This window comes from Gekko japonicus, unplaced genomic scaffold, assembly GCF_001447785.1.
Source record: "Gekko japonicus isolate JY-2015 unplaced genomic scaffold, Gekko_japonicus_V1.1 scaffold823, whole genome shotgun sequence".
Classification (NCBI taxonomy): domain Eukaryota; kingdom Metazoa; phylum Chordata; class Lepidosauria; order Squamata; family Gekkonidae; genus Gekko; species Gekko japonicus.
Genome location: NW_015170915.1, coordinates 362,813 through 376,214, shown reverse-complemented (window position 1 = coordinate 376,214; position 13,402 = coordinate 362,813). Strand labels below are relative to the sequence as shown.

Here is a 13,402-nt window from a genome sequence, read left to right as displayed (position 1 = left end):
TTCCCCCCCTTTTTTAAACCTTGGCAGGTCGCCTACATTAGACACGTCAGTGAAGCAATCCTTCAGTCCTTCAGGAGATTACCATCTGTTTACGGAACACAAGGGCTTTGCAGGAACCTGCCTTGGGTAGTCAAACTGTTTTACTCTGAAAACAACACTGTGCCTTCCTTGTGGATTTTTAATACACAAAAGGTTTCCTCACAGGATAAGGGGAGGAAAAAGTTGCTTACTGCAGCATTTTTTCTCTAGACTTCTAGGAGACACGTTAGAGGTCTCTACTCCGCAATCTGTTAGGCCATCAATTCATTCCTGTCCCTCTGGTTAAAATATCAAGCAGGAATATAACTTGGTCTATACTTGTCTACGTGAGACCAGCTATGTTGCCTGTCATAGGGTCTTACAATGGGCAAACCTACAGATTACACAGAATGCAGCGATGCCCTTAGGTGATAGCGCTTTGGCCTAGACTGCAGAGGAATGTCTAATTTTTGAATCTTCCAGAAAAAACAAATACCATCAGAGAAAGCTAAAAATTTATCCATGGTGGTTATGTGTTTGTCACTCAAGTGCAGTCTTAAATGGTACAGTTCAGAAAGAATCATTACCCCAGTCTACCTAATTTTTCTGCATAATATGTGTAATGACATCTATTTCCAGCGGTAACAGTGATGATAAAGGGATATAGGGAAGGGAGGGATGACCTATGCTGAGTCCTCCTCCTATTTTTCTGATCAATATAATTGCCATGCACAAAAACCAAAAGCTGAGAAAAATCAGCTAAGAGTTATTTGAAAGGAAGGCCAGTAACATAAATAAGCAAGAAAGGTATAACCTTCTCACAGAAATGTTTGTGGATTATTATGCAGCACTGTGGCTCTAGTCTTGATTGTGGTCTCTATAGCATCCTTAGCAAAAAATAAATAAATACATAAAAATTAAGCCAACAATAGTCCCCAAAAGCATAGGCCTACCCAGGAGACACTGATACACAAAACAATAGAAAATGGACTATGGTGTGAGGGAAGGGCTTCATTCCCTAAATCACCATAATATTTATTCCCTAATATTTAGGGCTTACTTTTACAAAAACAACTTGGTTAACTGTCACTTCCTTGTCTAGAGGACCCTGGGATCTGTAGCTTTGTGAGGTGGAGGAAGGAGCAGGAGGACAATACTGAGCACCCTCATCAAACTACAATTCCCATAATTCATTGAGGCAAGCCATAAACATGAAACCGGCATAAAATTAACATAAATTTGTAGCTTTGGCATTAATGTCAAAGGACCGCTAGTCAGAGCCTTAACGTGCATTTTATGTCTCTTAAATCCTTTCCACATAGCATTAAAATTTACTGTATTAAAAAACAGCTATGATTTGTCACATAAAATCTAGGTACTTCCCATTAAGGAACAATTCTGCCCAGGTAATATCACATTTCCCTTCATTAAAACTCGAGTAGTCTGTCACTGAAATATGTGCCCCCCCCCCACTAGCCCATTCACTTGCTTTTATGACTACTGTGTGGATTTCCAGTGGTGGGTGGGCTAAAAATATTTTTTTTCACCATGTTTCTCTACCAAACCACAACTCCCGACTATTTCACAAGCTTTTCACTTATTATTTTCTTATTTTGATACTCTACAGCAATGCTTCCTTATCGCCGATGCTAGAATGCACATCTGTTTAAATCTCATTTACAACAGGTAAACGGCTACCCCCTTCTCACAATAAAGCAAAGTTATCAGTTATGGGAGACCAGGATATTACAGTGCTGTCACTTACCTGAGATTCATATAGGCACAGCACAGCAGTAGATGAAATAAAATACAGGATTATATATTTCAGGAAGGCTTTATAAAGAAACCCTTTGGCATGCACCAGAGCAGGCCTAAAACATTTTGATGCCTGAACATCACGAACTGTGCATGCAGTCTGATCAGCAGAAAAATATAAGAGCAAGATAAATCGATGACAATTTGGCATCCTTTTGTGGAAGCAGTTTGCCACCTGAAGTGGCCAGCTCCTACTTCTGCCTCAACAGCGTAGGCCCTGACCTACACTTCGGTGAAGAGAAAGGGGCTTTGTCTTACCTTTCCAATTAAGGCAGCAAACTGGTTATTGAGAGTCTTTATTTCGTCTTTCTCTTTGGTCCGTATCGCTTGGATGGAGGGATCAAAATCCAGGTTCAGGGGAGTCAGCAGTCGCTTGTTGTAGGAGACCTTGGGGTAGGCAGAACTCCCATATCCAGTGAGGTTCGAGGCACTGAAGCTGTGCCTGCTGGTGAGACCACCAGTGTGGCTGCTACAGGCCCCATATCTTGCAGATGGGGAGTACGACCGTTCTCTCCTCCTGCAACAAGCAGCCCCTTGTGAAGCAGGAGACCTGCTGCTGATGCTACTGAATTCCCGGGAACGGTGGCTAGTCATAGTGGGTACGAGACAGCCAGAAGAAGCACTGGGCCAGCTGGCTGCTGCTACTGAGACAGACAAGAAGCACCTTGGGGAGAAGAAGCGTAGAGTTAATTCCTGTCTGCGCTGAGCTCAGTTTAGCTAATGAATTACAAACACCTGTTCAGCTATGTTCATAAAGTAGGGAGGGTGTGACTGTTGAGGTAATCCAGATCAACCTGTTGGCTTTCTCTCCCTCTCCCTTCCTCCTTCCCTCCTGTCTTTTGTAGTTTGTTTGTGAGGTGAACACACATGCTCAGGCATTTGCAGAGGAAGGGGGGGGACTAAAACCAAAAATTATTACTCACTGGCATCTATCTACACTACACCCTCAGAGTGGGGCGAAAAGGGCTGTCTCAGCCTTAAACGTCAAAACAGAGGTTTGAAAAAAGAAGCGAAATCAACGCCACATTGGTAAACACAAAATCACACCAGAGCAGCCAGCGCAGAGTAGAACATGTAGGGATATCTTGGCCCAGTGCCCTATTTCCTCAGTAGTAACCAGTCCTAAATCATCAAAAAGAAGTGTATGATAAAAACCCATATGACAATTTGTTTTCTTGCTGAGTGCACAGGACTCCCACAAGTGCCTTCTGTCAGTCTTGGGCAACAGTTAAACAAGGTGGTTGCGGTTCATGATCACAAGTGTAGAATGAAAGATAGAGAAGATTGCCTTCCAGACTTTATGGATACACTGTGTGCGGGTGGTCCAGCAACTAGTGGGTTGGTTGGTGATGGTTGAAACTTTTGGAATTTGGCGGGCTATTTGACTATTGAATTTCACTAGTGGCTGATGATATTCTTATACATGTTTAATTTTTTTACTGGTTCTATTTTTTCTTTCTTTACAGTTTGATATTAGTTTTTACTTTTGTTGTAAACCACCCCGGGGATCTGATATAAAAATGGAAGGATGGGATAGAAATGTTTCAAGAAAAACAAACTTGTTGGTATGGGTGCCACATGGCTGTAGAAGAAGTACGACTGGGATATTCTAGGCAGGGATGCTATATTCTGGACCTAGGAAAGTCTAGGTTCTTCCATACTGCACTGCTCTGGTACCTGCTCTCTGACTCTAAGTCAGAGGCAAACTTTGCGAAGACCCACACCAAAGCATGAAGGGCTGTGTAGGGCACTCTAGAAGGGAACTATTGGATGTGGCTTATGGCACAGAATTGCCCAAAAGACTTGCCATCAGTGGCAGTCAGGCTGCCACCTCTGGGTGGGAAATTCCTGGAGATTTTCTGGTGGTCTCTGGGGAGGGAGCTTAGTGAGAATATACTGCCATAGTGTCTGCTCTCCAAAGCCGCCATTTCCCTCCGGGGAATGAATCTGTGTGGTCTGGGGATCAGCTGTAATTCCAGCCGATCCCGAGGCCCCACCTGAAGGTTGGCAACCTTAACTGACAGAGTGTGCTACTTTTTCTGTATTAAAACGTGGATTTTCAGCCTTCTGTATGGCTGTGGTCACACACGCAGTTTGTGGTGCTATAGTAGTGTTACCTGAGCGGATTAAATAAGCCCCTCCAGACGAGAACATCTGCCTACCGTGGCGCAGTCTTTGGCAGCCTGAGTTGTTCCGTAATGGAAGTGGAATGAACCGATACCGGGGAAAGTCAGGTATTAATGGATTGTTTGCAGTTCCCTCCAGGTTTTCAGATCTCTGAACTCTCCCATAGCAAAAGGAACCCAGAAGGGACGTCTGAACCTGCAGATTTGTTTCCACCGCTGGTTTTTTGTTTGTTTTTAAAAGTTTTTTGCCTATATGTGTGTACATCCACCTGCAATTTTAAAAAACCGACTGGGCAGCATGCTCTGTGGCTGAGGCGCTGCAGTAATGTGGATGCTTGACCATGGGATGGCTGCGTGGGAAATCCGCAGCAGAGTGTGCTGTCTGGACGATATGCCCCGCAACATTTTACTCAGGTACAATTAGAGGCGCCACCAGGGGTCTTGTTGTAGAAAAAGAGCTGCCGGAGCTCATTAGCATAACTCATTAGCATAACTTATTTGCATATGCCACGCCCCCTGACATCACCGGAAGTGACAGAAGGCCACACCCCCTGACATCACCGGAAGTGTGTCAGAAGGCCCGGCTACTTACCCTCCTGCTTCATCCTCATTCCCAAACGGAATGAGGATCGAAGCAGAGGGCGGGGTAAAGAAGGGGGCGGGGCTTCACCACGTGACCGCCCCGCCCCCTAGAGGTTCTCTTCCGGAGCTCCGTACCTGAGAGCTCCCCCCCGACTAGAGCCCTGGGCGCCACCATACCGCGCCAATCTGCCAGTGTGACTGCAACCCATGTGATAACACTGGGGTCACAATGCATTCCCATGTAAACCCTACTGAAACTAGTTGACTGTAAACAGGCATAACTCTGTGGCCTTTATCTACAAATGGGGAAGTTAAAGGGTGATACTCATTATTCGCAGGAGTTACAACGGAAAGAGAACTGACACAGTACTGTTGAAGGGGACACCTGATCACATGGAGATAAACGGAATTTAAGTTGTATGTTGTGAGAGAACATACTCATAGTTGTGCCTGCTCCCCCTTTAAACAAAAGCAATGTCTTTTTGTCTGTCTGTCTATCTTCATAATAGGGTTGCCACCCTCCAGGTGGCACTTGGAGCTGGAGAAGACTCTTGAGAGTCCCCTGGACTGCAAGAAGATCAAATCAGTCAATCCTAAAAGAAATCAACCCTGACTGCTCCCTGGAAGGCCAGATAATGAAACTGAAGCTCAAATACTTTGGCCACCAAATGAGAAGGGAGCACTCCCTGGAGAAGACCCTGATGCTGGGAAAGATTGAAGGTCAAAGAAGACGGGGATGGCAAAGGATGAGATGGTTGGACAGTGTCATCGATGCAACGAACATGAAACTGAGCAAACTTCAGAGGACGGCGGAAGAACGGAGGGCCTGGCGGGAGCTGGTCCATGGGGTCACGAAGAGTCGGACTCAACTGTGCAACTGAACAACAACAACAACTACATTTGATATCTGGAACACGTAGATCTGTCTCCCTGGAGCAAATGTCTGCTTTGGAAGGTGGACTTTATGGCATTATACCCTTCTAAGGTCCCTCCTCTCTCCAGGCTCCACCCCCCAATTCTCCAGGTATTTCCCAACACAGAGTTGGCAATCCTACATCACTCCTCTACTGTGGAATGAATATTTTGGAGGAGAATGCCTGCTAAGGATTTGGAAGTGAATAGTGAATATTCTAAAGGAAAACAACAGCAAACAGCTTGCTGGTCAGGTAAATGTGGATTCCTGCTTTTGTTGATCTTTCTGGGAATATGATCCCCAAAGCAGGTTTGGGAAAAGTGTGGACAGGAAGGTGTGGGGTTGCACACTTCCCCGCCCACATCTGGCATCACATCCAGCACCATTCTTCTTCCCCTTCCACATACCATTTCTTATTTAATTAGTAGTATATTCCTGTAGTGTCTACAGCAATATACTACAATTTTTTTAATGGCTGGAATTGGCAGTGTAGAGGGGAAATACTGTAAGCGATCAGCCTGTGCAGGAGGGCTATTGGCACTGTGAATGACTCAACATTTGTAGCAGCAATGAGAGTAGTAATGGGAATTGTCCTGGTCTGGATAGTTATTTTGGAAAATTTTGACACTGGGCAGCTTTTCACCCTTCTAATTCCCCTATGCCTTGACCTGAATTGGCACTGTGAATGACTCAACATTTGTAGCAGCAATGAGAGTAGTAATGGGAATTGTCCTGGTCTGGATAGTTATTTTGGAAAATTTTGACACTTTTCACCCTTCTAATGCCTCTATGCCTTGACCTGAATAGCTCAGGCTAGCCTGATCAGCTATAGTCAGTACTTGGGTGGGAAACCCCCAAGGAAGTCCGGGATCACGGCACAGAGACAGACGATGGCAAGTTAGTCTCTTGCCTCCACACTGGGTCGCCATAAGTCAGCTGCAACTTGACAACAACAAAAAAACAAAAAACCCTCTATTTCCTGTAGCTGCATAATTGGTAACTGGTCCCTCCCCTTTCCCTGTTTGAACTTGCAAAGATATCAGAAATTAATTATTTCTTTTGAAACAAATGTATGACCCCAAGCTGTCTTGTTCTGATTATAATGAACACTAATAATTGTGAGAATCTGAATTAAGTTTATCTCTGGTAGAGGTATGGCTCTTTGAAGAGAAAGCATGTTTGGCCTTTGCTCACTGAATTCTGTTGCTTTACGGCTTAACTATATTTCTGAGTGTCAGTTAAAAATTAAGTCAAGGATCAGTTCTTTTGCTTCATTGCTTCTTCAGATTCAGAGCTCTGAGGATACTGGGAATGAATAAGAACTGAATTTTAAAGAATTAATGGGGGGGAGATCAAAGGATTTAAAGGGCTTCAACTGATCGGCAGGTACCTTGTGGCTCACCTACCAGCTGGAGGGCGCTTTAAATCTTTTGGCAGGGAGGGTGAGGGGCTGTCGCCAGCCACAATGAGCAGGGGCAGCAGCACAGGCCTGAATTCCAAGTGACGAATTGCTGCTGGGAAAGGAGCCCCACATGTGCTGCGGCCCCCACCCCACTGGCAAAAAGACCCTTTAAAGGGCCTTTTTGCCAGCGGAGCTGTGGCCAGCGACAGCCCCTCTCCCTCCCTGCAAAAAGATTTAAAGGGCCCTCCAGCTGGTAGGCGAGCCACAAGCTAATTGCCGATCAGTTGAAGCCCTTTAAATCCTTTGATCTCCCCCCCCCCAATTAATCCTCCCGATGGGAGGATTGCGTGCTGGAATGATCAAACGGGGGAAAGTCCACAATTGGCCCGTCTGGAAGAGAAAACTCCAGACTTTAACTAGTATCTTTTAAATACGGCTCCGAAGTGTGGCAAAACAGGATGATCACGGAAGAGGCACGTTTCCCAGATGTTGCTGTCTGGTCATTACCTTTAAATCCACCAAGCATTCATGCCTGGCATGGATCTAAAGACCCATCTGATTGGGACCTTATTTAAAGTGGTATGATCTTAATTCTGTTCTCAAAACTGACCAGAAACTAATTGTACAAGGCAGTAGCATACAAGATTGACACTTGTCTCTCGTTTTTCTTCTCAGTCTCCCAGATTCTCTTTCCTCTTCAGCTTCCCTTGACATGTTTACTTGGAGAGTCCTTTGTATGGAACTAACAGGGGCTACATTTAAAAGGTTCGCTTTCTTTCATCTTCTGCCAAAAATCTTTCTAGTTTCCCATTTTTTCTTCATTTACTGTCAGTTATCTCCTTTCTCTGCCCTTCTGCTACAGGTTTCATGAGAGTTGTTCAGTAAGGTCTTCTCCAAGTATGCCTCTATGAGGGACGGTGAATATACTCTGCCTGACCTTATTACTTTCAAATATTCTTTAATGCTCTTCTCTTGGCTATAATGCATGAGGTCACTGGAGAAAGGGCGGAACAAAAATGAGATAAATAGCTAATACTGAAAGAGGAATGTTACCCTTTGTGTATAATTTTCAGATAATGATTGACTAGCACCATTAATTCTAAGATCTCAGATCTGATTAATTATGGACCTGATTCATTCACCAAACTTCACATTATTGTAGGGTTACCAAATCCATTTTTGGAAATTCCCATAGATTTGCGGAGGAGGGGGCTGAAACCTGGAGAAGAAGAAAAGTTGGATTTATACCCTGCCCTTTGCTCAGAGTCTCAGAGTGGCTTACAATCTCCTTCCCTTCCTCTCCCCACAACAGACACCCTGTAAGGTAGGTAGGTGGGGCTGAGAGAGTCTGAGAGAACTGCTCTTGAGAGAACAGCTCTTTGAGAACTGTGACTGACCCAAGGTCACCCGACGGGCTGCACATGGAGGAGGAGTGGGGAATCAAATCCAGTTCTCCAGTTTAGAGTCCATCACTCTTAACCACTGCAGCAAACTGGAAGGTGTAACTTCAAGGTGGAGTTTGGGGAGGGGAGGGACTTCAGCAGGGTGCAATGCCATACAGTCCACCCTCCAAAGCAGCCATTTTCTCCAGGGGAACTGATCTCTGTAATCTGGAGAGCAGTTCTGGGAGATTTCCAGAATCCTCCATTTGGCAATTCTATATTATTTCCAGCAATGCTCTTCCTATCTTATCCTCTACTTGCTCAAACATATGATTCCCTCCAGGGTTGCCAACTCCAGCCAGAGCCGGCTCAGGGCGGCTTACATAAAAACGGATAAGTTCCATTAAAACATAAGTTACAATTAAAACAATTCTAAAACCATCTATCATAATAAAGGGCTAGTAGTCGTTGTTGTTAATTTGAAAGTGGCAGCCAATATTCAACATTTGACACATGCATTCCCCTCTGCAAATACTGCACTATGCTGAACATTCTTCTCTAACTGCTGTATGCTGCATTTGTTTACTTAGCCTGACCAAAATTCATTTAAAACCCAACAGGGCATTTGATTAGAGACACAGCAGAAAATTGTCCTACCATATATCACCAATAGTTCATAACAAGCCTGCTGTATGTGAATTTGCAGGCATGTGCCTGTAATGTATGTACACTAAAGAAAGTATCCACCTGCCTTCCTCTGAGAGATGGAGCTTCTAGAAGCAAGGGGGGATGGACTAACATCAAAAAATGTCAACCTGGCAGCTCACAGAAAGAACGTTTTGAGGAGGTTTCCTCAAAATACAACATTTTAGCCCCGTCCAGTTAATCGTATCAACTCTTTTACACAAAGTCTATGACTTGGATCCCATCCCTCAGTTTCACTAGCAGTAGAGGTTCTGCAGGCACAAGAGGGGTGAGGGAAAATTTTGTCTGCTTCCTTTCACTCCCTGCTGCCACCCACCTCACATGACTTTGGGCCTGTACATTTCCCCCCCTCCCAATCTCTGGTGTCACCATTTTGTCACTTACAGGCACCTGCTGAGAGAAGAGGGAAAGGTTTGGATTCACCACTGATTTCCACACGACATAGAATCCAAGTCACTGTGTGACTGCGGTCACACGTGCCAGTTGAAGTGGAGGGGAAGCGAGGCTATTCCCTCAGGAGGAATTTGACACGCAGTTGCGAGATCACACAGCCCTCTGAAGCTGCAGGCACAGCCCCTCACTGTGTGATTAGACGCAACTGTGGGTGAGTCGTGGGGGGTTTTTTTGCGTTTGTTTCCCTTGCACATAAACGAGGAATCGCACCTCCACACTGAGGGCCCCCTATGGAGCATGTGATGATGTGCATACTGTGAAGGGGAGGGGAAACATGGCATGGAGTCAGGATGGCTTGATCAGACCATCCCGACAGCATGAGAGCGTGCTTGAGCGATCAGACACGGGAAAGTCTGCCTGTGGCCTGCCTTATCCGGATAACACTGGAAACCTAGGACAAATGTAGTATGTGTCAAATACAGCTAAATTTCAACCAAGTCTCTATTTGTAATTTCAAGGCTGCCATCCTACCCACAGTTCTACACACTGATTATCTTCAGGTTTGCTTCTGAGTAGACATGCATAGAATTTTGCAAAACTCATACATACTTAGCTTTACAAGACTGCCACTGGATTTACTTGAATTCTCCCCCAGTCTTCCCATTTTTTCTCTCCCCTCTGTATCCAGAATTTCACACAATTGTTTGGCCCTTCCTGGACCCAAAGATGCCAGGCTGGCCTCAACCAGGGCCAGGGCCTTCTCAGTAGCGGCTCCATACTGGTGGAATGAGCTCCTGGAAGACATCAGGGCCCTGTGGGACCTTTTACAGTTCCGCAGGGCCTGCAAAACGGAGCTCTTCCACCAGGCCTTTGGTCAGGAGCCGCTTCTAACAACTGAACTGTGGCAAGGCTCGCTCCCCCCTGGACTACTATCAGCAGCCTGTGTCAGACTGTATAAATAGTCTGATAAGCTTTTTTTCAACTCTGACGATACTCTTTTGTGGCCTACGGGGATTTCTATGTGACTTCATGCCGCCTTCAAATATTCACTACTAACACTTTATGATATGTTAACTGCTTATGATCATCTATATGTTAATTTATGTTTTTAATGTATTTTTAACTTTTTAAACTTTTTATGTAAGCCACCCTGAGCCTTCTTTGGTGGGGAGGGCGGGATATAAATTGAATTAAATAAACTTTCCATATGTTGACAGAAAGATTTTGACTCATATTTGTCTACCTTTTGCATGTCTATTTTTCAATACAAGGGGGCAGGTGATCACTTTCACAAAATGGGGCAACCTCAAAACCTTTTATATATTGGACTATCTCTTCTGAAACCATGATATAGCCTATAACGCTCATTCTGTCCCCGGACCAGAGTGTATAAGAAAATCCCATTTGAGGAATGCATATGCCCCTGCTGTAACAAAGGCATTTAAAATTTAAAACATATTATTTTCAACTGTAAAGCCTATAATAATCCCTGTAATCACTTCCGCTGCCCAAGTCCTTACCTCTCACTAGTAGGCAAGAGTTCATATTATGAAAAATCTCCTTGCGGATAGGCACCCAGAGGTAACATATCAAGTGGCTAGATATGGATGGCTAGCTGTAAGTATCACAAAATTAGAATAACGCAGCACATTAAATGTCAATCACCTTACTGTTAACTGTCTGTTTCTTAAGAATTTTAAAATGCATTTTATTGCTGTTTTAAGCTTCTTTTACCTTTATTTACAGGGGTTCTTCCTATCTATTAATTTTGTTGTGTTTAAAATGTTAATTGCTGGCTTCAGCCGTAAATAAAACTAAAACTAAAGACTCATATTTTGGGCTGAACTTAGTTTGCTGTATGCTTTAGCAAGGTATTTGATGGGAGGGGAAAAGGTTATGTTAAGTGACAGAAATGTCCTTCATTCAGGGAGTACCTGAGGCCCTGGCAGTGTGGGAGTGATAACTTGTTAGAAGGGTGTTTTCCCAGCCTTTCCTGTTTGTACTGCTACCCCGTAGTACCTATGCCAAATATTTAGGGCGATTTAGAAAATCATACATCTTATCCTTAACTGTCTATGGCCCCGGTCACACGGGCCGGATATTGCGGGGGGGAGGCGTGGCTGTTTGCCCCGGAGCGAACTACCGTGCGGCCGCCAGATCAAACGTCCCGCTGACGTCCCGTGGTTCGGGGGGAGGTGCCGATCATACGTCAATCCTGCGGCGTGGCAAAGAAGCGGTGCGGCGGGGGTTGTGTTGTTTTTTTAACCGAAGTGTGCGCATATGCTGTTGGGTGCTTGTGCACATCCCGTGGAGACTTGAGGAAAAAAAACTTTTCGCGACGGGACATGGGTGGGCACCAGATGCCACGAGCTACCACCAGAAACGTGATCAGACGCCCACCCTTGCCCCGCGGTTTCCGGAAACTAGTACCTCGGAGGTACTAGTTTTTTACGCTGCATCTTCAGCGGGAAGCCTCGGGTTAGCCACGGGAGCTCTATGCTTCCCAGATGTTGCAGTTTGATCACACCCGGAAAATCCGCCTATCTTCCATCTCTGTAGCATGGCTAATGCTCCGTGTGACCGCAGCCTCAGTTTAGTGAAAGAGTGGAAGAGCCAAAGAACAGGTAGAAGCAGCGAAACAAACTTGTTACAATGCTATTGTGAAGAAATTCAGACCTTCCACTCAAAGCACTTCAACAGTTTCTGAGCTGTATCTCATCTAGGAGTGCCAGGACCCCCCAGTCAATGGCAGGGGATGGGGGGTAGGGTTGCCAGCTCCAGGATGGGAAATTCCTGCAGATTTGGAGTGGGAGCCTGAGAAGGGCAACAGGGACCTCAGTGGGGTACGATGCCAGAGAGCCCACCCTCCAAAGCATCCCTTTTCTCCAGGGGAGCTGATCTCTGTAGTCTGGAGATGAGTCACAATTCCAGGAAATCCCCAGGGCCCACCTGGAAGGTTAACATTGCTTTTCTAAAACTTTACAAGAGTGCAACAATTTGTCCATTATTCTCACTTATACAATATTGCAAAAAAAAAAAGTACACATAGTCCAACATAATGAGTACCCGGTTGTGAACTCATTTCAACTTTAAAGTCTTCCTCAGACGTAATCCAATATTTAAAGGAGGTGTCAGCTTCTTAAATCCAGCTCAGCTGGCAGTCCAATGCTCCCTCTAAGCTGTGGAGTCTTGTGAGCAAAAATCCTACTTTGTGAGCTCCTGGCATTAAAGTTGTGAGCGAGTGATTGGGCCGCTGCATAAATTAGTTTGCTCTGGAGTCATCCTTCTGAGCCGAGACAAAAATGTGTGAGCTGGAGGCTAAAAAACTGCGAGCCAGCTCACACTAACTCAGCTTAGAGGGAACACTGGCTGACACCTCCTTTAAATATTGGATTACATCTGAGGAAGACTTTAAAGTTGAAATGAGTTCACAACCGGGTACTCATTATGTTGGACTATGTGTACTTTTTTTGCAATATTGTATAAGTGAGAATAATGGACAAATTGTTGCACTTTTGTAAAGTTTTAGAAAAGCAATGTTAATCTTATAAATGTTGTTCATATCACAGGGTTTGCTTGTGGTTTTTTCCTATGGATATCTGTGATCCCTTTTGTTTTGTTTTGTGCCCCACCTGGAAGGTGGCATCCCTAATTCAGCCCTGTCATGCTAAATAACTATTTCATTCAAGGGCCAATATAAGTTCATCTTGCTCAAAGTAGTGAGGGATCGATTGTGAAATCAATATAACATATGTAACCTGAGATTTCCAGAAGAACCTTTCCACAGAACTGATTTCAAGCATGTAAATGATTAAGAAGAAAAATAAAGGACAAGGGTGATCAGGTGTAGCTCTGAAACAGTGAACATCCAAATTAAGTATAAGCGGTGCACATGTGATTTTTTTAAAGCTAATTTTGAATTTTGGAGGACTTTTCCTTTTGTCATTTTAACCAATAATTCTATTAAACAGCTAATAAAAACTGTGAAAACAAAATACAAAAACTATATCTGGGAGGGAAGATGTATGGTACAGCCCAATCTCATCAGATCTCAGAAGTTGAACAG

The 13,402-nt window shown here is 44.5% G+C and overlaps 1 protein-coding gene across 1 annotated transcript in view; it reads right to left on the bottom strand.

Moving 5' to 3' along the window:
* Positions 1-2,537, bottom strand: part of LOC107116753 (filaggrin-2-like) — a 66,467-nt gene extending 63,930 nt beyond the window's left edge. The window contains exon 1 of the mRNA XM_015418744.1: positions 2,092-2,537. Coding sequence (XP_015274230.1) covers positions 2,092-2,427 — 336 coding nt within the window. The 5' untranslated portion in view covers positions 2,428-2,537. The remainder of the gene's footprint in view (positions 1-2,091) is intronic.
* Between the last annotated feature and the right edge of the window lie 10,865 nt (positions 2,538-13,402).